The sequence below is a fragment of the Podarcis bocagei genome (genome assembly GCF_964188305.1).
Source record: "Podarcis bocagei genome assembly, chromosome: 4".
Classification (NCBI taxonomy): Eukaryota; Metazoa; Chordata; class Lepidosauria; order Squamata; family Lacertidae; genus Podarcis; species Podarcis bocagei.
The window spans coordinates 83,457,047-83,481,707 of NC_138128.1; the positions used below are offsets into that span (position 1 = coordinate 83,457,047).

The 24,661-nt window shown below is 44.1% G+C and overlaps 1 protein-coding gene and 1 long non-coding RNA gene across 2 annotated transcripts in view; one reads left to right on the top strand and one right to left on the bottom strand.

Annotated features, from left to right (window-relative positions):
- LOC308585621 overlaps positions 1-24,661 on the top strand; it is a 105,182-nt gene that overhangs the window by 37,885 nt on the left and 42,636 nt on the right. The window lies entirely within an intron of this gene.
- Positions 5,641-10,567, bottom strand: LOC308586063 (phospholipase A2 inhibitor alpha-like protein). The gene is made up of 4 exons (XM_081192319.1): positions 10,431-10,567; positions 8,149-8,248; positions 7,319-7,402; positions 5,641-6,197 (listed from the first exon to the last, which is right to left on the bottom strand). Exons 2-4 carry the CDS (start codon positions 8,234-8,236, stop codon positions 5,857-5,859), a joined length of 513 nt encoding a protein of 170 aa, XP_081048445.1. The 5' UTR covers positions 8,237-8,248; positions 10,431-10,567; the 3' UTR covers positions 5,641-5,856.

Consider the following 24,661-nt stretch of genomic DNA (forward strand, 5'->3'; position numbering starts at 1 on the left):
TAAGGTTTGGTTCGTTTGAGCCCTAGTCAGGGAAAATCTCAGGTAAGGTTTGAGTAGGGCCAGCATCTAAAAGGGATGAATGACATTCCATTATTGGGTGCACTATGAGCTCACATAACTATTAAACCTACCAGTAATCCAGGAAATGGTTTTACCACTAATACCACTTTTGCCAATAAGGTACTCTTTGTCTTCCACATGTCTTATATCTCTGGCTGACAATGACCTGCTGTGATGATGTTTTAATTTAAAAGTCGTTCTTGGCATATGGAACAAGTTCAAAGGAAAACAGTCTGAAACTGGAGGAACTCTCCAAGATAAAGGAATCGTTTGTGCAAATAAATCCATGTGGGCAAAGCCAGGGAGGGCGTTGTTATATAGGCACAAGCATTCCGCCCCTCCTGATCCAGTTGCAGAATTAGACAGCTATTATAGATATAATATGATGAAGAATGGCAACTGGTGTGTGCATCTGAGCAGGGGGGCAGGCAATGGAAGTAAGGAAATAAGGAGATAAGTATTTTATAATTACATGGTTTCATGCCTTCCTTGTTTACTTGAGTCTTTCCCCAACACTGTGTCAACAGAGTTTAATGGGCTTCACCAGTTCAAAACAACTGCTGTGCAGTAAGGATTATCCTTGTTATTTGTCTAGAAATTTTCAATCTCCTCTTCCCCCACTGATATTAATAGCTTTGCAGGGTGGGGGAAGTCCGGTCGTAGTATGAGGAAGGGCCTTGCCAGCACTGGCGCCAGCTGTCGGCATCCACAGGCAGCTGCTAAGACCTCCATACAAAAGCAGAACTCACTGTCACTGAGAGTATGGCATGTTGGGAGGCCAGGCATGTGAGCCACCATTTTAAGTTTCCCATAGTTCCCTGGACTGTTATGGTGGGTACTTTCAGGCAAGCACAAATGAGTGGGGGAGGATGCAGCTAACATTTCTTCCTCCCTCCCTCCCTCCCTTCTTACCTTGCACTTCTGGTACAAATTCTGACTCAATAACATTTCCCACTTGTACATTATTATTATTATTATTATTATTATTATTATTATTATTATTATTATTATTATTATTATTATTATTTTATTTATACCCCACCCTCCACAGCCAAGACCATGCTCAGGGCAGCTAACACCAGGTATAAAAACAATTGATTAAGATACAACTTAAAAACAAGATTAAAGTACAACATTAAAATGCAGCCTCATTTCAGTAGAAACTCAAATCAAAAACTTTTTGGGGATGAAAACGTCAAATCTTCACCAAGGCCAACTATCCAGACTGGTCCTACGTGGGCCAGAAAAAAGCCAGGGAAGTCCCCAAATAGGAGTTCCATCACAGAAGGAGAAAGGAGAAAGGAAAGAGGGGGAGGGGATCAAGTTGATTCCAAGCCAAAAGCTTGTGAACCCATAATGTGTCTTGAACCCGTGACAGGATGTCAGGTGGATCCAGCCAATGTGCCTTCAGCAGGGCCAGCCTAAGATGTTGTGCTACCCGAGGCAAAGAACAAAATAGCCTCTCCCAGAAACCAACTGGAATTTCAGTTGGGTTTTTTCTTCTTTTTCCAACGCTGGCAATGGGGGAATTCTTCATGGCACTTGAGGGCAGCAGTCTAGTTTAGGGGGTATAGGACTGGCAACGTTGGACACAGAACTCTGCCCTATATAATAGGGGGGCATGACTGGGAGGCTGTGGGTCATTGCCCACACCCCGCTGGCAATATCTGCCCCCTAAGGCAGTTTCTGCACTCTTCATAGTAATAGGCTGGCCCTGGTTATCACCTGGGTCTACCTAAAGGAGGAACTGTAGGGAGACCAGCCAAGGAAGCCTCCTTGTATTTAAAAAAACCCACTGGGATCCACCTTGCTTGCTATTCGGAGACGACCCTGCCATGCAGCAGATTGGCTTTGCCTTCCTGACAATCTTCATTCATCTCAGCCTGCCCTCAACTACATAGGATCTGCACAAAGTGCCTTAAACGCATGCAATGTCTTATATAAAGCATGTTATGATTGTCTCAATGCGTAGGCAGGAGAAATGATAAATTAAAAATAAATAAATCCTAACACAGACCTTCGTAGGGGGAGCATTCCCCCCCCCACATACCAACCTTTGCTATTGGTGGAGGCACAGTCTGCCTCTCTACAGCTGGCAGTGACACAATGTTCCTGAGAGAACAGAGCAGTTCTTCTCTGAGGAAATTAATACCTTTGCGAGATTTAGTGTTTGGAGAAAAGCACGGCTCAATTTACCTGCATGTGAATTAAATCAGAGAACCCCAACCAAACTGGAGATCCCATTGTACCATTATGGGGGAGCTTCCCAAATGCAAAAAGTGTGTGTGAGAGAAAGGAGGGTCTATTCTGTTTCTTTGACCTCAGGTTCAATTGACAGCACCTTCACAACATGAGTGGCATAAGGGTAACATAGTCAGGCCACCCAGCAGCAGGAACAGAGCAGTGTGTGTCTGTAGATGTGTAACGGTAAAGGGACCCCTGACTATTAGGTCCAGTCGTGGGCGACTCTGAGGTTGCGGCGCTCATCTTGCTTTATTGGCCAAGGGAGCCGGTGTACAGCTTCCGGGTCATGTGGCCAGCATGACTAAGCTGCTTCTGGTGAACCAGAGCAGCGCACGGAAACGCCGTTTACCTTCCTGCCGGAGTGGTACCTATTTATCTACTTGCACTTTTTGGTGTGCTTTTGAACTGCTAGGTTGGCAGGAGCTGGGACCGAGCAATGGGAGCTCACCCCGTCATGGGGTTTCGAACCGCTGACCTTCTGATCAGCAAGCCGTGGGCTCTGTGGTTTAGACTACAGCGCCACCCGCGTCCCCTGTAGATGTGTACAATTAGGTAACGCGGGTGGCGCTCAGGTAGCCCTCCCTCCCTCTGCCAATGAACACTTTCTGTAACACTGAAGGGGACCTTCCTACATGGATATATACTTCATGAAGATTTTCCTCTTCCAACTAGCCTTTCTGCGTTGCAGCTATTTTCCACTGTTTTTATTTTATTTTTTTACACTTTCCTGGTTTTATGGTTGTGACCTTTACATTTGTTTTATAATTGTATATTTGATTGTTGTAACCCACCCTGAGTCATTACAGTAAGCAGAGGTGACAGCTGCTTAGGGTCATTGAGGGCGCCCAGCTCAACATCCTGATATCGCATGTGCAATGTCACATGATGTTCCGGTGTTGCGCATGCAACATTGCGAAGAGCCGGGGCGGAACTGAATGGCCTCTGAACATTGAGGGGGCCCAGACTCGTAAAGAACAAAGCAAAAACAAAAGGGGGGGGGGAGAGAAAATGCTATGATGATAAGGATGGGTAAGAAATCCAGTAAGTAAGCAAATAGCAAATTACAGTGGTACCTCGGGTTAAGAACTTAATTCGTTCTGGAGCTCCGTTCTTATCCTGAAACTGTTCTTAACCTGAAACTGTTCTTAACCTGAGGTACCACTTTAGCTAATGGGGCCTCCCACTGCCACACAATTTCTGTTCTTAACCTGAAGCAAAGTTCTTAACCCAAGGTACTATTTCTGGGTTAGCGGAGTCTGTAACCTGAAGCGTCTGTAACCTGAAGTGTCTGTAACCCAAGGTACCACTGTAATAGTGTGTGCATGTACAGCTCTCTCTGTAGGATGTCAAGATGGGTGGGGTATAAATAAATAAGTTTTAATTTATTATTATTATTGCCCAGTCTTCCAATCGCCATGGAAGGAAGGGGCTGTACATGCACAGGTCCCCGTCAACCTGATGCTGCTTGCACATCATACGGAGGTGTGACTGGTACGTGCAGCAGCATTTAGCAAGTGGGGTTAGCCGCATGCCTTCTCAGAAACCTCTTCCCAATGCCAGAATGAACCACAAGACACTTCAATCCACCCCAGACCTGATTTTTGTTTTGGTTGAAACCAGTGCTATTTTTCACGGAACTCACCATGAACACCTCTCTCATTCTCTTAGAATGGCAATGGCGCCCACCTGGGAAGTGCCAGCTGAAGAAAAACAAAGCCCTGGTTGAAACCCTAACAATTGCTAAATCACATTCCTAAACCCCTTCACTTCTGCTCCTTCAAATCATTACCCCAAAGAAATGATGGTCTTTAAAATATTTTTCATTGTCCCATGGAGTTTTGAGCTGTGCTTCCCAGCTATTTGCTGAACATTGCAATTTGACAGTAAAACGGAGTGTTTTGTAAATCTTTATTTTTGCTATGAATAAATCAAGACTCGTTCAATACTTGCTTGAGCTGACAAGCAAACAAAGAGCCTCCTGGCAGTCACAGAGGCAATGGATTGAAAACTTTAATAATGTATATGGGAGAGTGTAAGAAAACAAACTTACACATTCCCTGGGGATGACTTTTTTCCCCTTTTCCTTTTACTGGATTCTGTCACTATCTCTTATTCAAAGATCTTAATTGGAAATAGGATGTGTTTCTTGCTATGTTGTACTCTGATTCAGAAAATGGTTGTAGGTGATTTTTCACACGCCGTAAGGTTTTCTCCATGGGAGATACCACTTCAAATAAGGTTAATAAAATAGCAAACAGCGTATTGCTTATATCTCCTTCAAACATGTCACAAAACTGAAAGGAGAGCAGTGCTTTGGGGTTTTCTTTTGGTTTGTTGGAAGTCTTTGTACTGAAATAAATATACATTCGTATCTTGGTTCTCGAACAGAATGCGTTCGGGAAGTCCGTTCGACTTCCGGAACTGTTCGAAACCAAGACACGGCTTCTGATTGGCTGCAGGAACAACCTGCAGCCAATCAGAAGCTGCGCCAGATGTTCGGCTTTCGAAAACACTCGCTTCCGGTTTTCGATTGTTCAGGATTCGAAACGTACGAGTTCCAAGGCGTTTTGCAACCAAGGTACGGCTGTAATTGGTAAGTAAGAAGCTGAAGCAAATGTTTTCCAAAGCTGATATGCAGTTCAAAAAATGGCATCATAGGAGCCAACTCCTAGGGGCTGAAGTCCCTTCACTCCCCCATAAAATATTTGAGTGGGCCAGACCCCCCCCAAAAAAAGTTGATATGCATTGCTACTCAAATGGAATGTGTGTGTTGTGTCATGTAATCAGTTATGTGGGGTGGGCCTTACCTGCCCCCCCCCATATTTTATCCAAGTTGGCACCCCTGAATGGCATGCTTGACACTCTTTAAGAAATTATTGTATACAACACACACAGCCTTTGGAGACAATGTTCAGAATAAGATGCAAATGTGCCTACTGATTAGTATGAGTTAGTTGCCTTTATATATTTTAATTGTACCTGCTTTGATTGTGTTTTCTTGGAGGAGTGGTTGGTAAATATAAAATGAACAAATGGGTGGTTGATGACACTTTGAAGCATGATGACTCTGGGAAAAATGACTAACTGATGCAATATGAATGCTGTTAAGTATATACGCTAAGGAAGTCTGGTTTTGCCCGGGAAAAGAAAGTGTGAGTTTCAAAAGATGTTTGCATTTTAGTTCATGTATTGTTTCAGAATGTGTGACTTAGGTAGGTAGGTTCACCTTGCTGGCCTGGCTTAACAGAAACTGGGGTGGGTAATATGGAGTAGGTTTATCTTTCCTAGGCATAAGCTTCATACATGACCGACAAAACACATATCAAGCGTACCAGAGAAGCTCAAGCAGTGCTTTTTATTTATTTATCACAATCATTTACTTCCCATCCTTCCTCCAAGAAGCTCAAGGAAGTATACATGGGGGCTTCCCAATGTTATCCTCATAAACACAGCAAGGTAGGTTAGGCTGAGAGTCACCCAGAGGGTGAGACTTTGAACCTAGGTCCTCCTTGTCCACCACTCTTTCCAATTAACACCACACTGATTCTGAATTTAGGGGATAAAGGAAAATTCACAAACAGTGAGGAGCTTCTCTTTGCATGATGTAGAGTGCCACTTTCCATCTTTGGCAGCTTTTGTACAGTTCTTACTTCCATCAGAGTTGCTTGGTTCCCCAAATGCCCAGTTTGTGTATGCGTCAAAATTGTGGCCCGTAACATAAGCTGATTTCTCATGCCTCTTCAACACACTCTGCAAAGCGTTGGTCTCAGCCTCCTTCTTCGGAGAAGGGACATGACCGCCAGCGGCGAGACAGGTGGCTCTGAGCGTTTCGAAGTCCCCTTCACCAAGATTTGTGGTGTATAACCTTTCACTGCCAGTTCCAAAACTGCGAGCTGGAAATACAGGAGACAATCATTCCAATAATTTCAAATGCTCTGCTGCTACAAGTTGGTTGATATAGACCCCAATATTCACGATGCACTATGGAGCAACTTAAGTGAAAGACCCAAGGAGCTTACGATCTGAGATCAGATGTGGAGGATGGCAATGCACCTTATTTAAAGAGTAGGAGGTTAAAAATTAAAACTTGTTGTTGTTTAGTCGTTTAGTCATGTCCGACTCTTCGTGACCCCATGGACCAGAGCACGCCAGGCACTTCTGTCTTCCACTGCCTCCCACCGTTTGGTCAAACTCAAAAATTAAAACTAGCAATGTTCTAATATGCTATGAGTCTATTTTCAGCAATTTGTAAACACGGAATCCTGTGTTACGTTGGAAATGAACAGGAACTCAGTAATGGCAGGCAAGATTGCTGAGGAAGCATTGGTTAAGCACTCAATCTGTAGTTGCAGGAGAGCTTTAGGGAGGACATTCTCACTTTGTGAAGAGCTATGCATTGAGCCACAGTCTAGGGATTGCCATTGGTGTCTCCTTCAGATGCAGTTTATTTTTAGTTATTAAATTTCTCCCATAATTCCTGACCATTGGCTACGCTGGCTGGGGCTGATGGGAGCCCTAGTCTATCAACACCTGGAGGGCACTATGTTGACAGTCTCTGGCCCATTCAAACCCGAGAGCATAACCCAGAATCTCTGGCAAGACACATACTTCCCAACATTTTCCCAATGAAATAGGGACATTCTAAGGAAAAGCGGAACATTCTGGAATCTAATCAGAAAGCTGAACGGCTTCTGTAAATCTGGGACTGTCCTGGAAAATAGGGACGTCTGGACACAATGTTTCTGCAGCATAGACATTGTACCTTGGGACACTTGTTTCCTCATCAAAGTGTGAAAATCACTAGCCAAGACCAGGAATTATTTTATCAACATTTCAATATTGTGATAACTCCCAAATCCTAAATACTTAAAAAAAAATATCTTAAAAAGCTGGCAGCAAACATAACATACTGAGTGTAATTCTAAAGTGGACCACTTAATGGAAATCCACATTGAAAAGAATCTAGGATTCTGGGAATGGTTTGAGGGAAATAACATACTTCCAGCTGTCTTACCTTTATGGACTGTATAGAAAGCATTGTCTAGTGCGTCCAATTTTATTTTCAAATGGTTCACAGTTTCTTCCAAACTGTGTACTCCTGAAAGGAAAAACAGTATCACTTTCACTGGGACTTAACTCTCCAAGACAAATATCCAGGAACATTTAATATTCCTTGGGCTTGCTATCTTTTCTTTCAAAGGATTTCTATCCATCTGAAGAAATCCCATTAGCTATTATGAATGCATTATACCTATTCTCTTTGGGTATGGCATTTACTTTTAAAACTCTGAATATACACTTTTCATTCTTCAATTGGATCCCCTAAGTTCAACATATGTCTAAAGAATATATGGATCTGGCTTATGCAAAACCAGACAATTGCCCCATTTCATGTGTTAGCTATGTTAACTGGCAATGGCTCTGGTCTAACTCTTATGAACAGTAAGTGCTAGTTAACCTTATTTCTGGATTGTCCCACTTTAGGTAAGGTCCCACACATCTGAGTGCTTATCCAAAAAGAAACATTCCTTGCACACAGAAAGCTATAAGGCAAGGCCCAGCCTTGATTTGCTGGCTTCTGTGTGCTGTGATTTGTTCATTTTTTTAATAGTAGATCAACACCTGAGTCCCATTCTACTGTTTCTGAGATGGTACAGTCCAAACACAGGTTAACCACCCCACCAGCAGCTTTTGAGAACTAGATCTCAGGCAGACGTCATTGCCATCTCTACTGCCTAAGATCCCTTTTTGATTGGAGATGTCAAGAACCAAAGTTTTTGCATCGAAAGCCTGTGTTGTACCCCTGAGCTATGTCTGATCCACGTGCTTATTATACGAACGTACTTTTGTTCAAGTCTTCGTCTGGGGTTGGATGTGAGCTGGTCAAAGATGTTCCCAGAAGAAGAACACTGAATGCTAGAAACAGACGCATCTTTCAGACTATCTGAAATATATAAAAAGAGAGAGAGAGAGAATGACAGACAGACAGTGAGAGTGTGAGCTGGTGTCCCTGATGACGTAAGGTGGCAGTAGCAGCCTACCAAGTTTCCATTTGATTATTGTCCTGTGTTCTTGACCTTGAATTTGGTCTGCAGCTACAGCTAGAGAGTATTATGCTGCTCCACAAATAGTATTTTTTGTTTTGTTTTAAAGGGTTTCTAAACGTCCATTCGTTCTCCAAACCTGTTGCAAAACACTTGCTGCTTCACTATAGTGTAGACCTGAAGGAACATCTCCACCTCCAACATCCAGCCTGGACACTGAGGTCCACTTCTGAGGCCCTTCTGGCGATTCCCTTACTGCAAGAAGTGAGGTTACAGGGAACCAGGCAGAGGGGCTTCTCGGTAGTGGTGCTCGCCCTGTGGAACGCCCTTCCCATCAGATAAACAACTATTTGACTTTTAGAAGACATCTGAAGGGAAATTTTTAATGGTTGATATATTATTGTGCTTTTAATATTTTGTTGCGAGCTGCCCAGAGTGGCTGGGGCAACCCAGTTACACAGGCAGTGTATAAATAACACAACAGTGATTAATAGAGATGAGTACAAATGCTTTTAGCCAGGCCTGGATGCTTAGCTGTGCTGACTAGGGCTAATAGTCAACTTTAGAGTCTAACTTTTAGTGTTCACATAATTTAAGCACAATCAATCCAAAGCTAAGCACTATTAAATCCTCACTGATCGCAACAGAAGCAAGCGAAGCACAAACTTACCCCTCCTTTGAAACCAATGGGATTAAATAGTGCTTGAATTTTGTGTAGTTGTGCTCTATGTGCTCCAAGGCCTTTTCTGCTTTTTAGTATCTCAGTGTTCAAAACATTGCTGTTTTGTCATATTTTTATATCTCTGTATGCTCTTTTTAAAAGTATGGGATGTTGCTGCTGCAGTTGGTAATAATAAAATGATGATTGTGATTTAAAAACACCACCACCACAAGTGTATCAAATCCATCTTTACCACTTTTGCAATCCAGACCTTCCATCAGAATGATGTGCCTGGGATTTGTTTTATGACATTTTATCTTCACAACAATCCAGAGATATGTAAATTGGCCTGAGAATTAGCAACTGGACTTAATATCATGCATTTCATGAGTGAGTGGAGACTTGAACCTAGGTCTTTCAAGTTTGTTCACTACAGTACTACCTTGTTGCTGTAGAACATACCACTGGTGTATAGTATTTGCCAATGTTCCCTTTGTAGCAGACACTATTTTTAAGAACGTTCAACAGCATTAAATAGTATCTTACTGCATTCAATAGATCACATCCAAGGGTAATTAATATTTGACAGCTGACAGCTTGCAAGGTTAAATATTGGAAGACTGCCCAACATCAAAACAATCAAGAGATGTCAACAACACTAAAAATGCAATCCTCTGCACACTTACTTGGAGGAAACCCCACTGAACACAATGGACTTACTTCCAGGCAGTGTACAAAAAGGATGAGTCTGCAAAGCATGCAAATTTCTAATTCAAAATGTACAAGCCAAACCTGGAAAACTATTCACATTGTGATTATTTGTATTAATCTGTCCAACATGGCAGAAACAATGACAGTGCAGACATAATACTTAATGATGGTTAGCAATAATTATCGTTTGCTGCCTTAAACTTGGTTTAACCAGATACATTATGAAAATAGGGGGTTAACTTATCAGGCTGAGCCCCCCCCCCCACTCTCTAAGGTTGTGTATAAGGATACATCAGGAAGACCAGCTTGGCTCCTTAGAAGGAGAGTTTGGAGAGGTAAGAAAAGTTACATAACCACGGTTTGCTCAGTGCATCTATAACACTTGAACATATAATAGTTTGCAACCTGTCTTCAAACCATAGTTGCACAGCCTGGTTTGAATGCATAGTACGTACCCAAACCATGGTTTGCAAGGCGTCTTCAATCTATTAGTGTATGTAGGACCAGTCAAACTAAAAATAATAGGTGCCGTTTCACAGGGCACTAAATAAAATAGATACTACATAAATCATGCACTCTACCTCATTCATAAAACTGAGCAATTCCTTACTGAAAGGAAATTTCAGCTAGGATGCTTATTAGAAACCTACAATTCCTGATCAAAACAGCAGAAAAACGAAAATACCATAAGATTACAATTCCCAACTTACTCTGAGATATCTGATGCTCTGGATGGAGGTTCACTGAGAATAATGTTTCCATCACACAGCGGTCATTTTATATTTAAAATAACCTGCTGATTGAGCAATGTGGGGGCTGAGCAAACTGATTGCTCAAAGGAGGTCCTTCTGGTAAATTACAGTTTTTTGTTTAAGAACAGTTTGGTCTTTCAAAATCAACGAGCATTGCAAAAATCTCCTGAAAGCCAAAGACACAAAAGCACGAGGAAACAAATGTGAATTTACCTGAAGATTTCTCAATGCAGTGCAATGCAGTGCAATGTAGGCTTTTTTTTATTGGCACAGAAGCAGAACCCATCTCAGAGACAATAAATCCAGAGTTACACAATCTGGGTGGCAGACTAATGCCATTGGGACAGACAGACAGGAGTTGCTCTGAAAATGTGTCTAGGGCAGACTTCTCCAATCTGCGGTCTTCCAGGTGTTTTGGAATATTTCTCCCACCATCCCCAACTATTGGCTATCCAAGCTGAGGCTGATGGGAGCTGCCCCCCAAAACATTTGTAGGGTGCCTGGTTGAGGAAGGCTAATCTACAGCATCTGGTAGTTTCAGAGCAGTGCTTATTCTGAATGGTCTGGTTCCAACGTAACACTAAACCATGGTTGAAGTTAATCACAGTTAATAAACCATAGTTAAAGCTGAGGTGCCTGACAAATGATCACTTGAAGCTTGGGTTTATCATGTCACAAAACAGTTAAAAGCACCAGTGAAATAGCTGATTATTCAGAGCACTTTGATTCCCCCCACCCACCTATTTTCATTTGAAGTGATAAAATCCGGATTTCTACAAAATGCTAAACCAAGGTTTAGAAAACAAGTCCAAATCTTGGTTAATGAGTGAGCTGAAACCACAGTCAAACTGTTGGGGTGGGTTCATGCATAATGTTAAACCTTTGTTTCCTAAACTATGGCTTAGTGTTATGTGTGAAATGGGCCAGTGAGGTGTTTAACCAATCAGAGCCTTAAAGCAGACACAGCACTGCAGAGGGAAGAGAAATGCAAAGCTGTTCATTCAGTCCCATGTCTTTGAGGATGTGAATTGTTCCTTCTCCATCAGAATAGATTATCTGATGAGTGGGAAAGGGTATATAACTCCCCTCTTCAGTTGATCTTCATGGGTCAGCTGGTGGTGGGGGGAGGCTCTGTGCCTGTGTATGTTTGTATGTGTGGTGGTTCACTGGTTTGTGACCCTAAGTGAATTCAATCCTCAAGAAGCGCCTGAAGGTGCTTCTTGTGACGTGTGCCCTGTTCTTTTATCCCAAGAGAGACTGAAGCTCAGTGTTCTAGTAAACTGACCACAATAGTTTAACCCCCACTCACAATACATGGAAATCAAAATCAAATGTTTGGGGCCAGAATTAATCTGATTTTTAATTTAGAAGCTACAAGTTAAGCAGAAGGGCTTATTACAGAAGGGACTCCGGGCACCAGCATACTTTTCTTTTTTAAGGAACAGAATTGTGCAGTTGGAAGGGACCACAGGGGTCATCTAGTCCAACCCCTGCAATGTTCCATTCATTTTCCCAAGGCCTCAAGGTGAAATCTACCAAAATCAGCTGGACGTCCTTAGGATTTCCCTTCACACATTTGTGTAGTGGGCAGAGAGTGACAGGGGCATTGGTGTGTCCGTGTGCATGGAGATATTGTGGAGGGGACAACTGCACCCCATACAAACTTTGCACCCTCATGCGTTCTTTGGAGCACATAAACACAGTTAAGGCAAGGGTAACTTGCTCGTTATAAATCTAATCTGATTTATTCATTACCGTAGGCCAGCCTTGGGTCCCCAAATATTGTTGGACTACAACTCTCATTATCCCTGATCACTTGCTGGCTAGGGATGATGAGAGTTGTAGTCCAGCAACATCTGAGTACCCAAGAGTGAAAAAGGCTGCTTGAAGGAGCGTCTCCACCCCCATCATTCTGCCCGGACACTGAGGTCCAGCGCCGAGGGCCTTCTGGCGGTTCCCTCATTGCGAGAAGCAAAGCTACAGGGAACCAGGCAGAGGGCCTTCTCGGTAGTGGCGCCCGCCCTGTGGAACGCCCTCCCATCAGATGTCAAAGCGATAAATAACTACCTGACATTTAGAAGGCAGCCCTGTTCAGGGAAGTTTTTAATCTGTGATATTTTACTGTATTTTGGTTTCTATGGAAGCCGCCCAGAGTGGCTGGGGAAACCCAGCCAGATGGGCGGGGTACAAATAAATTATTAATTATTATTATTATTATTATTTAGGCTTTGAACTGAGCCAAGGAAGAGACATTACATAACATGGCTTACTTAAACATTTGTTTTAGTTAAAAGCTGAACGGCATGAACCAGGAAACTATTCACTAAGGATTAATGATTCTTCTTTTCTGGGAAAGGTAAAGGTCCCCCTTCCCGTACGGGCCAGTCTTGACAGACTCTAGGGTTGTGCGCTCATCTCACTCTATAGGCCAGGAGCCGGCGCTGTCCGCAGACACTTCCGGGTCACGTGGCCAGCGTGACATCGCTGCTCTGGCGAGCCAGCGCAGCACACGGAGCGCCGTTTACCTTCCCGCTATAAAGCGGTACCTATTTATCTACTTGCACTTTAAGGGTGCTTTCGAACTGCTAGGTGGGCAGGAGCTGGGACCGAAAGATGGGAGCTCACCCCGTCAAATACTTTACCAGACATTTGAGTTGTGTTTTTGGCTAGCAACATGGATAGTGTCATTATATAATTTAATCACTAGGTAGCACTTTACTTAGTGGTATCTGATATCCTATTGCTGTTCTGTGATGGAGAGATACAAACAAGTTCTCGTCTAGACTCCTGACTGGTGTGGCCTCTAAGTCTTCCATGAAAGTTGCTAAGAGATGACCGGCAAAGAGAGCCAATTTTGGTATCTAAAATTTATGTTCTACTTGATATTTATAGCAAGACCCGTCTCAACACACTATTCCCCGTCCTTTCTATAGAATTAATCTTCATAAAGAGCTGTTGTCCCACTGATTCTCACTATTCCATCAGGTTCCTAACATCCCCGTTACACCAGTGCTGTCTTTTAGTACTAAGCACCCCATTATCACATTCCCCCCCCCCAATTTCCTTTTACGTGCTTTTTTTTCTTTGATTCTTTGGTTTCATTAATCATGTCTTTTTCTATGCTCATTATAAAGTTCTACCTTGTTCCTTTTCAGATGACCTGAACTTTTGCTCTCTCTTCTTAAAAACGGTTTCCCCTCCCACTGTTCTCATGCTGGTAAGCAGTCCCTCCACATTAATATTCCTAGATGATGCAAGATGCTGAACAAAGTGGTGACTGTGTGTCCCCATAATGTCAACACAAATTGTGAAACACAGGGATTTTTTAAGTGTGTGTGTGTGTGTGTGCATGTGTTCTCACTTGGACTAGTCATGTACTTTCTGGCCCTACAAAGAATTTCAGCGAAAGAAGAAATGTCAGCAAAGCAACAAGAGACCTGCTTGTTCCACATCCAGGGTCAGTCTCTGCATGTGGATTACTGAAAGTGGAATAGAGTTTCTCCCAAAGGAACCTGATGTATGGGAAGATCACACCCATGGCTGAACCTTTTCAGAATTTGAACTGCAGTTATGCTCTGTGGGTAACAAACAGAGAATTAAAGCTTTTTATTTGAGAGCTATATACATACAGACCAGCACAAGACTGCAGCTTTCAATACTTGCTGCGGACCTGAGCTTCTGGGTTTTCAACTATTATTATACAGAGCATTGTGCATATGAATACCACGCAAGATTCTGGTCACCCCATCTCAAAAAGGTATCGCAGTGCTGAAAAAGGTGCCCAAAAAGACAGCAAAAATGATCCCTAAGAGGAAATGCCAAAGCAACTGGGGATTTTAAGTTTTGATTAGCAGGACAGGAGGGAAAGATTGCTGGAGGAATGATAAAAAGTTAATAAAATTATGCACTGGGGTGGGTGAAGAACTGTAAACCTCTCAGTCCAGCAACCACCCTGCTGCAAATCACCCCTTTCCCAGTCACCAGATCAATCATTTCATGAGCAGGGTGGGGCATAGCCCTCTCTTTAGCTAAACAACATATATCAGATGAGGGAGGGCTATGTGTCTGTGGGTGTACAGTTATATCTCGGGTTACAGATGCTTCAGGTTGCGCGTTTTTGGGTTGTGCACTGCGCCAAACCCGGAAGTACCGGAATGGGTTACTTTCGGGTTTCAGTGCTCGCGCATGCGCAGAAGCACCGAATCGCAACCCGCGCAGACATGGCACTGCGGGTTGCAAACGTGCCTCCCGCACGGATCACATTCGCAACCCGAGCGTCCACTGTATAAGTTTGGGGTAGCCACACCCACTGCTGTTATGCAGCCCCTGGAGGATTGAGCAAGGGTGAAAGGTCTGCAACTCTTGAGCTAAAACAGTAGCTCAGTCGGTAGGGCAAAAGACTCTTAATCTCAGGGTTGTGGGTTCAAGCCCCACATTTGGCAAAAAAATTATTGCATTGCAGGGGGTTGGATTGAATGAACCTCATGGTCCCTTCAAGCTTTAAAATTCTATGATTCAATAATGGCTAAGTAACATTGGAATGAAAATAAAATTCTAAATACAATCTCTCCTTGCAAGGGTAAGTGGTAGCTTTTGCCCACTCTCGTATAAATGAACTAAGATAGTTAGCAACAGACATATTTACGTGGATGCCATCCATTCATTTAATGCATCTATTTGATTAATCAATTACTAGGTTGCCAGACTTAATGTATAAGCACCAAAGAAGCCTTTTCAAAATGCACCTTATATTCAAAGCATACGTAATCCATGTGAACATTTAATACAATTAATTCCTTTGAATGCAGACAGCTGTTCAGTTTGCCTCTAATGCATAAAGCATTTCTCCGGTTAAATCAAATGTTGCTCTGTATCCTGGGTGGTGTTTGTGCCTATCAACTACTTACATTGCTTGTTGTCATTTGAGCGTCAAGCAATTATATTGAGACTGCCAGGAGTATTTGGTTACAGGTCTGTACCCCAAGATTGCAAAGAATGTTGAAGGTAGACCTCACCTGTGATTTTATTATAGGTGTACATCTAAGTTTTAAGTCTATCTAAAGTATGAATGCAACAAGCACATGCGCGCACACACACCCAGACCACATAGGTATGCTCATTGAGAAGTCAGAATTGGCTCTGACTTCTTTTCAAGTGAACATCTGACACTCAGCCAACCCGAGCTTGCTATTTTATATTGTGCAAAATGGCCGTTAAAGGAGAACATCTATAGACAAGGCAATTGACAGGAGTGCTTAATGTAGTTCCACCAGGCTAACTTGGCAAGATCACAGAAATTTCTTAGGACTGTCAGTTACAGGAAGGTTTTAACTCCACAACAAAGTAAATGAACCCTCTGTGCCGAGAACAATACTGTTCCTGGGAGATTTGAAAGCTATTCAAAATGTTTAAAGTTAATGTTCTTTTTGAAATGAAAAACCCCGTGAGAAGCCCCAGTCCACTGACAATCAAATTACTAATCTGAAGTCAGCACAAAAATATATGACAAATAGAACTAAAGCGAAGGGATTGAAATGAAAATAATCACTCTGCAAGGAACTAGGACCAGTACATACATTTACCCTGCCAGTTATTCACTTCATGGGTCAGAGGCATGTGTATCCACCCTTCTCCTGCACCACCACAATGTTTTCATTGATATAGCTCACCTGTGTGGGGCAATTAATAAAAGAATGAGCTGGATGTCTACATCCAGAAACAAAGGGCATGTTGTCTGAACCTGGGTTCGTGCTTCAGCTCTCTTCAAACAAACCAGGAGCTGTAACCAAGGTTTGCTCCATTTTAACACGTGCATGTTAACAGTTAGGTTAAACTGCGTTGGTTATCTCTTAGGGTGCTTGAGGCCTCCTTGTCCTTCAAAGTTGCTGAGCTTATCTCGAAATGGAGGAGTCAAAAGATGGCCTAAAGGTAAAGCTAAAGGGACCCCTGACCATTAGGTCCAGTCATGACCGACTCTGGGGTTGCAGTGCTCATCTCGCTTTATTGGCCGAGGGAGCCGGCGTACAGCTTCCAGGTCATGTGGCCAGCATGACTAAGCCGCTTCTGGCGAACCAGAGCAGCGCACGGAAATGCCGTTTACCTTACCGCCGGAGTGGTACCTATTTATCTACTTGCACTTTGACGTGCTTTCAAACTGCTAGGTTGGCAGGAGCTGGGATCGAGCAACGGGAGCTCACCCCGTTCGGGGATTCGAACCGCTGACGGGCATACAAGGATCTGCCCGCCACTGAACTTCAAAATGGCTAGAATACATCAATATTTTAGTCAGAATAAATATTTTTTTATGTGTGGACTGAGGTAGTAAAAAAGGAGTGGGGAGAAGAAAGCTCCTTTTCAGAAGCAGAATGATGGCCCACAATGATTCATGCAGATGTTGCAGATTGTATGTACGTACACTGCCTTTGTAGGAACAGAGGAACTGACATATCAAAAGCCCCCAAATAACGGGTGTTTCCTTTCAAATATTATCCTCTTTTAAAAGGAGCTTTATTTTTGTATCTCCCTAAGCTAGCATTTCCTCCTAGAATGGCACTGTGTATAAGTCAGAGTTTCTGCTGAAGTTTCTATAGTGATTATGTTCTTACTTAAGGATCCAAATGTTCTTGCCTAGAAAAAGACAGCATGCTGCCCTGGACAATACAGGCAGTGTTTAAGCACTTCAGTCCTGTTGATCTAACTGGTCTCAAATTTCAGCAGAGCCCCTGTGCAATGCCAAAATTCACTGCCCCTCTGCCTCCTGCACTCCATTCTACATCATACTTGCAATGTCCCCTGTGCTGAGTGCGATCAAACCAGTCACACTCCCCTAAATTTGCCTCTGTCTAAATGGATCAAAGGCTGCAGTCTCATGTTAACTTGCTTGGGAGTAAGTCATGAAGAATTCTGCAACACTTACTTAAGAGTCTTAGTAAGCAGGAAGGGTTTCTGGCTTAAATGAAATACTTTTTAAAGGATGTGGTCCTTTGAAAAAGATGCCGCCTCTTCTGCAATGGAAACACTGAACACTGATTTGATGTGTAAACTCCGTGGGGCAGAGACTTATCTTTTTCATATAACTCTGTTAAGTATCAAATAACTCCCTTCAGAGAACTGGATGAACAACTGTAGTCTTAGGATACTTCATGTGAAATGTCTGCCTAGATCGTGTTATCCGCTTAAAATTGACCCAAAGGCGATGCCCCTTTTTAAAATGGCCTACTTTGAAGGAAATGACTTATATAAAATACATTCATCAGAGAAGACAAGCAGAGATTATCACAAGGACTTGACATGGTCAGACACACAGATACCATGAAAACAGATTAAAAACAACCCACATAAATGTGCCTATGGCACAAGAACCATTTTACAGTAAAGCATAGGAAGGAGGAAAAGGCAACTCAAAATAACAATTTATTAAGCAAGGAGAAGAGAATCCTTTTGCAAGCATGGCTGAGTAATTCAGCTACTTATAGAACAGAACCTTTACTGAGACAGCATTTAAATAACTGTGTTTTCTGTATACTTCTCACTGCCACTGATGAAGAAAATGGGCAAAGGGGGAGGGAGTTACCTGAAAAGCTCATAATGTAGAACAGCTGCAATCCTTTGCTTCTGAAATAAATTTGACATTTTGTGCTGAGCAAGAGAGAGCAGAGCAAAAATTGCCATTCCAGTAATGTTGCAATTAGACAACAGGAAATTAATGGAACCACTAGGGGGCACTTTAAACCAAATATTTCATGGGATTTCATCTGTGGAGCACTTGTCTATTATCCATTTCTGTCACCTGGCTGAATCCGAATCCAGCTTCTATTGACAAGCTGATTGCACTTTCTTTGTTATCCCAACAGTGCTTTTTTAAGGCCTTGCTCTGCTATCAGTCCACATCTCTCAGCTAAATGCCTTCACCAAAAGCAATCTTTTCGAAACACAGGAAAATGGTTCCCTTAGCTAGCTAGTTAGCTTTATTAATTAATTTATTTTTGCTTGCTTGTGGGGGAAGTTAACTTAAAAGGAAAGGGAAGGTAGGGAAGGATTTTTGAAGGAGCAAAAAGAACCCTCCATGTCACCTTTGCTAAGTGAACAATGGAGTCTGAAGATTATATTCTAGAGAAGTGGTGGCTAAGAAAGATTATTTTTTTTTGAAAAAAAGGCAGGGGGAGCCCTCATCTTATTCCCTCTCTCTCTCCCTCTCTCTCTCTCTCTCTCTCTCTCTCTCTCTCTCTCTCTCTCACACACACACACACACACACACACACTTGAATAGATAGTCTCAGCCAAACAACCTCAGACTGCCCATGGACAGCCTGGTTTTACAGAAGCCATCTTGGTTTCTGATCTGATCCCAGAACGTCCCACTTTTCCTTAGGATGTTCCTATTTTCATCAGAGAAATGTTGGAGGGTATGGAACTATGCAACCCCCGAGCCAAGGACATAAGTAACTATACAACCTTTAGAAGACATCCAAAGGAAGCCCTGTACAGGAAAGTTTTTTAAATGTTTAATGTTTTATTATCTTTTTCTATATGTTGGGTGACACCCAGAGCCACCCAACTCATAAGCCATGCATTGTCTGGGGTAGTATAGTGTCCAAAGCTTCCATCCTAGATGGGAGTGAGAGCAAAGCTCTCAACCATTTTCCAGTGGCAAATCCATGTTACAATGGCGCATTGATGGTAGGGTGATGTTTTCAGCATCCGTTTTACCATGGGGACTGAGCCACTTTCCCAGTCATTGCAGTTTCCCAGCTAACCATCTTCCACCTCATTCCAGGCAGGGTGAACTTCTTGCACCACTCAAGAGGTCACCTCCTTGGGAAATCACAATAGTTAAACCTTTAATAATCCCACTTGCCAATCTGCCAGAGGTGGGTGGGTGAGTTTGACAAACCAGAAGGAAATGAAATGGAGTGTGGAATTATCCACCCATCCATCAAATTAACCAATGCTGGTCCATGCTTTGGCTCCGTTCTCAAAAAGAATGAAAAATGCAGACCTCAGAGCAGCCCACTTAATTACTTTCTTTAGAGCTCAGTCTTCCCTAACCATATTATTTACTTATTTGTCTATTTGAAAAATTTGTGCTGCCTTTTGGCCAAGGAGACCCTCCTCTCTACGACCGTGGCTGGCTGCGGCCTGGTCTCAAAGGGCTCTACTTATTCCCGCGCAGCCGTGGGTGGGTGGGATATCAGGTGCCACCCCTTCCCAGCTGTGCCAGACCTACAGGGATGGCCCAATCATCAGGTCCATCAGGCACGGGGGGTGGGTGGGTCAGAACCAGGCCTGCCCCTGCCATTTTTAACAGGGCAACATAATGTAAGCCACTTTCTTCATGGGATTTCCCACCCACCCAGTCTGTTAGGGCTCGCACAGTGAGGGAGCGGAAGAGTTTGTGTATGTGCCTTGTTATGATTCACTCAGTCGCCATATTTGGGGCCAGGGAGGAATTTTCTCCTGCAAGCAAACTGGCCAGTTTGCAAGTTTTCGTGATTTAACTTAACAAAATATATATAATAATAATAATAATAAATCAATTTTCATCATGGTAACTGTAGCTTTCAAAAGTGTTTCATTTTCATTTTATCAGGATGAGCCAAACGTAGCAGTATTTTAGTTGGACTTTGTCCCCAGTGAATTATTATTTCAAGAGGAACTAAGGAGTAATAAGACGCTACCTAAAATTCATGAGTGGCGAAGTGCTTTAAAATATAGATGAAGAAATATTAGAATGAAGTCAGCTGAAGAAACGCCAGCTGTTACCTACAGTCCCGTCAGCCTCAGTGCAAGGAGGACATGGCTTATTTCTCGCTGGCGCTGGGCAAGAAACAGGCAAGTTGCACATCTTCTTTCCTCAGCGTTAGTGATATATATTCTAGGTTATACCCTACTCATCATTCCAAACTTCTTGCTTCACACAACATCCACCCATTTCTTCCACTTGCCCTCCATCTTGCATATGATTTTTTCCCCCTGAGTCTTGAAGGTGGTATGAAAGATAGTTGTTGTCCATGGTGAGTATTCTCACTCCATTATTACCTCTGGGGAAATAGGTGTTGCAGGTTTGGGGGATATTTCAAAGCCTGTTTGACCAGAGACAGCAGTGTGACAAAAGCATATATGTACGTTTCCGAGCACAATTCAAAGTGTTGGTGCTGACCTTTAAAGCCCTAAACGGCCTCGGTCCAGTATATCTGAAGGAGCGTCTCCACCCCCATCGTTCTGCCCGGACACTGAGGTCCAGCGCTGAGGGCCTTCTGGCTGTTCCCTCACTGCGAGAGGCCAAGTTACAGGGAACCAGGCAGAGGGCCTTCTTGGTAGTGGCGCCCGCCCTGTGGAACGCCCTCCCAGCAGATGTCAAAGCGATAAACAACTACCTGACATGCAGAAGACATCTGAAGGCAGCCCTGTTCAGGGAAGTTTTTAATATGTGACATTTTAGTGTATTTTTCATCTTTGTTGGAAGCCGCCCAGAGTGGCTGGGGAAACCCAGCCAGATGGGCGGGGTACAAATAAATTATTATTATTATTATTATTATTATTATTATTATTATTATTATTATGTATGCAAAAAGGTAAAGGTACCCCTGACCGTCAGGTCCAGTCCATAGCTGTCAACTTACAGATTTGAAAATAAGGGACCAGCAGCCTCGAAAATAAGGGATCAGCAGCCAAAATAAGGGATTTTCCAAACACAGGTATGTTCAACTTCTGAGCCCCTCTGAGCCAAAGGCAGATAGCCCAGCCAGCAGCCAAATGAAGCCTCAAATGGTGGTTCCCACAGCGCAGCAACCCGGCAAAGGGGATGCATCAAGGAAAACCACTGTCACCTCTCCGCTGGGAAGCGCTGAGCAAAGGCGAGTCCCCAGGCAACACAGCCGATTTGATCAGCACAAGGCATGCAAGCTCCACCCCCCAGTCATTCTTAGACTCCTTATTGGGTGAGCAACGCTGCCAAGCAATACAGTTGGAGCCTCCCTCCTCCCTGGCTGGCAGGCAGGGAGGGAGAGGAGCTGTTTTCTTTGAAACCCGGGAAATTTAAGGGACATCATCAATAAGGGACAACAGCGGGACACAGCACTGGGATAAGGGACTTTCCCGCCAAATAAGGGACGGTTGACAGCTATGGTCCAGTCACAGATGACTCTGGGGTTGTGCGCTCATCTCGCTCTATAGGCCGAGGAAGCCGGCGTTTGTCCGTATACAGCTTCCGGGTCATGTGGCCAGCATGACTAAGCCGCTTCTGGCGAACCAGAGCAGTGCACGGAAACGCCGTTTATCTTCCTGCCGGTGGACATGCCCGAAGATTAAGGCTTTCTGGGAAATGATATATAATGAAATGAAAAAGGTACTTAAATGTACTTAAATGTACTTTCCTTAAAAAACCAGAGGCCTTCCTCTTGGGCATTGTCGGCCAATTGGTGTCAAAGAGGGATAGAACTTTTTTTTATGTATGCTACAACAGCAGCAAGAATACTTATCGCAAAGTATTGGAAGACACAAGATCTACCCACTCTGGAAGAATGGCAGATGAAAGTGATGGACTATATGACATTGGCTGAGATGACTGGCAAAATCCGTGATCAGGGAAAAGAGACGGCGGAAGAAGAATGGAAGAAATTTACCGTATTTTGCGCCCCATAAGACGCTCCGGCCCATAAGACGCACCTAGTTTTTTTGGGGGGAAATAAAGGGAAAAAATTATTTCCCCCCCAGGCGCGGGGCTGGGGCACCCCGAGCTTCCCCCGACCCCAGCCCCCAAACAGGCAGCTCTCTGCAAGCCGTGGGAGCCCAGCGGTGGTTCCCGCTGCTTGAGGAGAGATCCGCGAAGCCTGCACGTGCTGGGATCAGCGCTTGCAGGCTTCGGGATGCCTGCAACTCTCCCCAAGCAGTGGGAACGTTCCCGCTGCTTGGGGAGAGATCCGCGAAGCCTGCGCGTGCTGGGATCAGCGCGCGCAGGCTTCGGGATGCCTGCAACTCTCCCCAAGCAGTGGGAACGTTCCCGCTGCTTGGGGAGAGATCCGCGAAGCCTGCGCGTGCTGGGATCAGCGCGCGCAGGCTTCGGGATGCCTGCAACTCTCCCCAAGCAGTGGGAACGTCCCCGCTGCTTGGGGAGAGATCCGCGAAGCCTGCGCGTGCTGGGATCAGCGCTTGCAGGCTTCGGGATGCCTGCAACTCTCCCCAAGCAGTGGGAACGTTCCCGCTGCTTGGGGAGAGATCCGCGAAGCCTGCACGTGCTGGGATCAGCGCTTGCAGGCTTCGGGATGCCGGCAACTCTCCCCAAGCAGTGGGAACGTTCCCGCTGCTTGGGGAGAGATCCGCGAAGCCTGCACGTGCTGGGATCAGCGCTTGCAGGCTTCGGGATGCCTGCAACTCTCCCCAAGCAGTGGGAACGTTCCCGCTGCTTGGGGAGAGATCCGCGAAGCCTGCACGTGCTGGGATCAGCGCTTGCAGGCTTCGGGATGCCTGCAACTCTCCCCAAGCAGTGGGAACGTTCCCGCTGCTTGGGGAGAGATCCGCGAAGCCTGCACGTGCTGGGATCAGCGCTTGCAGGCTTCGGGATGCCGGCAACTCTCCCCAAGCAGTGGGAACGTTCCCGCTGCTTGGGGAGAGGTCCGCGAAGCCTGCACGTGCTGGGATCAGCGCTTGCAGGCTTCGGGATGCCGGCAACTCTCCCCAAGCAGTGGGAACGTTCCCGCTGCTTGAGGAGAGGTCCGCGAAGCCTGGAGAGCGAGAGGGGTCGGTGCGCACCTACCGCTCTCGCTCTCCAGGCTTCAGCGAAAGCCTGCATTCGCCCCATAAGACGCACCCACATTTCCCCTTCATTTTTGGAGGGGAAAAAGTGCGTCTTATAGGGCGAAAAATACGGTAAAACTTATCTTAAGGACTACTACAAACTTCAGGAATGCTAGAATGTTGAGGTTCTCAGAAAAAAAAAGGGTTACAGTGATATAAGATTAGATTAAAGAAAAGACTAAGACGATAGAGGTTGGAAAGAAAGATTTAGAAGTTGCTAAAAAAGTATGGACAATGGGATGCAGAAAGGGGGGGTATGGGGAAGTCCTGGAAAAGAGGTTTATGAAAAAATGTTATGAAATTATATGTGTTTGTATGTCTTTTTATGTGTTTGTTTGTCTTTAAAAAAATTTGTAAAACCAATAAAAAATTTTATAAAAAAAAAAAATCTTCCTGCCGGAGTGGTACCTATTTATCTACTTGCACTTTGACATGCTTTTGAACTGCTAGGTTGGCAGGAGCAGGGACCAAGCAACGGGACATCACCCCATCATGGGGATTTGGACCACCAACCTTCTGATCGGCAAGCCCTAGGCTCTGTGGTTTAGATTACAGCGCTACCTGCGCAACAGCGCCTTTATCACATAACTTTCAATGATGCTTTATACCACTCTCTTACACATTATTGTTTGTGAATTGTGTCAGTCAGAACAATTGCATGATAATGGCCCAGGAATGGAAGCTTCCTGGCTGTGTTCTGTGCTGTTTATAGAGGAATTTCTAATAGAAATTGTTACAGGAGGGGAGGGGAGCATGCTGGGTAAATGGCCTCCTAAAAAAACACAACACTCTTACAACACTTCCCTAAAGCCAACGGGCAATTTCCACAGTTAATCCATAATTACATTCATAGGTAATTATGATATGCTTAGGTAAACCTGCACAGTCAGTGCGCTGAAGTGGATAGATGCCGGACTGCAATAGGCGAAGTCTGGATTCAAACCCTCATTCAGCCATGAAGCTCCTGGGCTAGTCACTTCCTCCCACCTTAATCCTCCTTACTGGAGGGGGCATTGCCAGATGCTTAAAGGACACAGGGGGGATGCCCTTGCTTTCCAAGGAGTTGTGAGCAAAAAGACTTGGGTGAGGGAGGGGATCTGTCAAACGTGCTTGCAAGTGCTCGGTCTGAGAGGGAAATTGGCTTCTAACTCCTACTAAGAAGGCTGTAAGCATGGATGTGGAAAGGCTAGCTAGTGCTTAGAGCTTCCAGGTTTTAACAGGATGTGCTTCAGAACCTAATGAAAACGTAATGAAAATTCTAAATTCTATTTTTAAATGAAAAATAAAGAAATGGAGATACATATATGATAAACAAATTGTGTAACTTCTCAAAACGTTTCTCAAGAATACAACTGTATTCTCTAATCATTTGTTAATGAGCTATCTTAAAAGGA

Coding starts and splice junctions, on each gene's coding strand:
- LOC308586063 (XM_081192319.1), bottom strand. CDS start 8,236: ATGCGTCTGTTTCTAGCATTCAGTGTTCTTCTTCTGGGAACATCTTTG. Junction 7,403..8,148: donor AGACGAAGACTTGAACAAAA/GTACGTTCGTAT, acceptor TTTTCCTTTCAG/GAGTACACAGTTTGGAAGAA. Junction 6,198..7,318: donor TTTCTATACAGTCCATAAAG/GTAAGACAGCTG, acceptor CTGTATTTCCAG/CTCGCAGTTTTGGAACTGGC.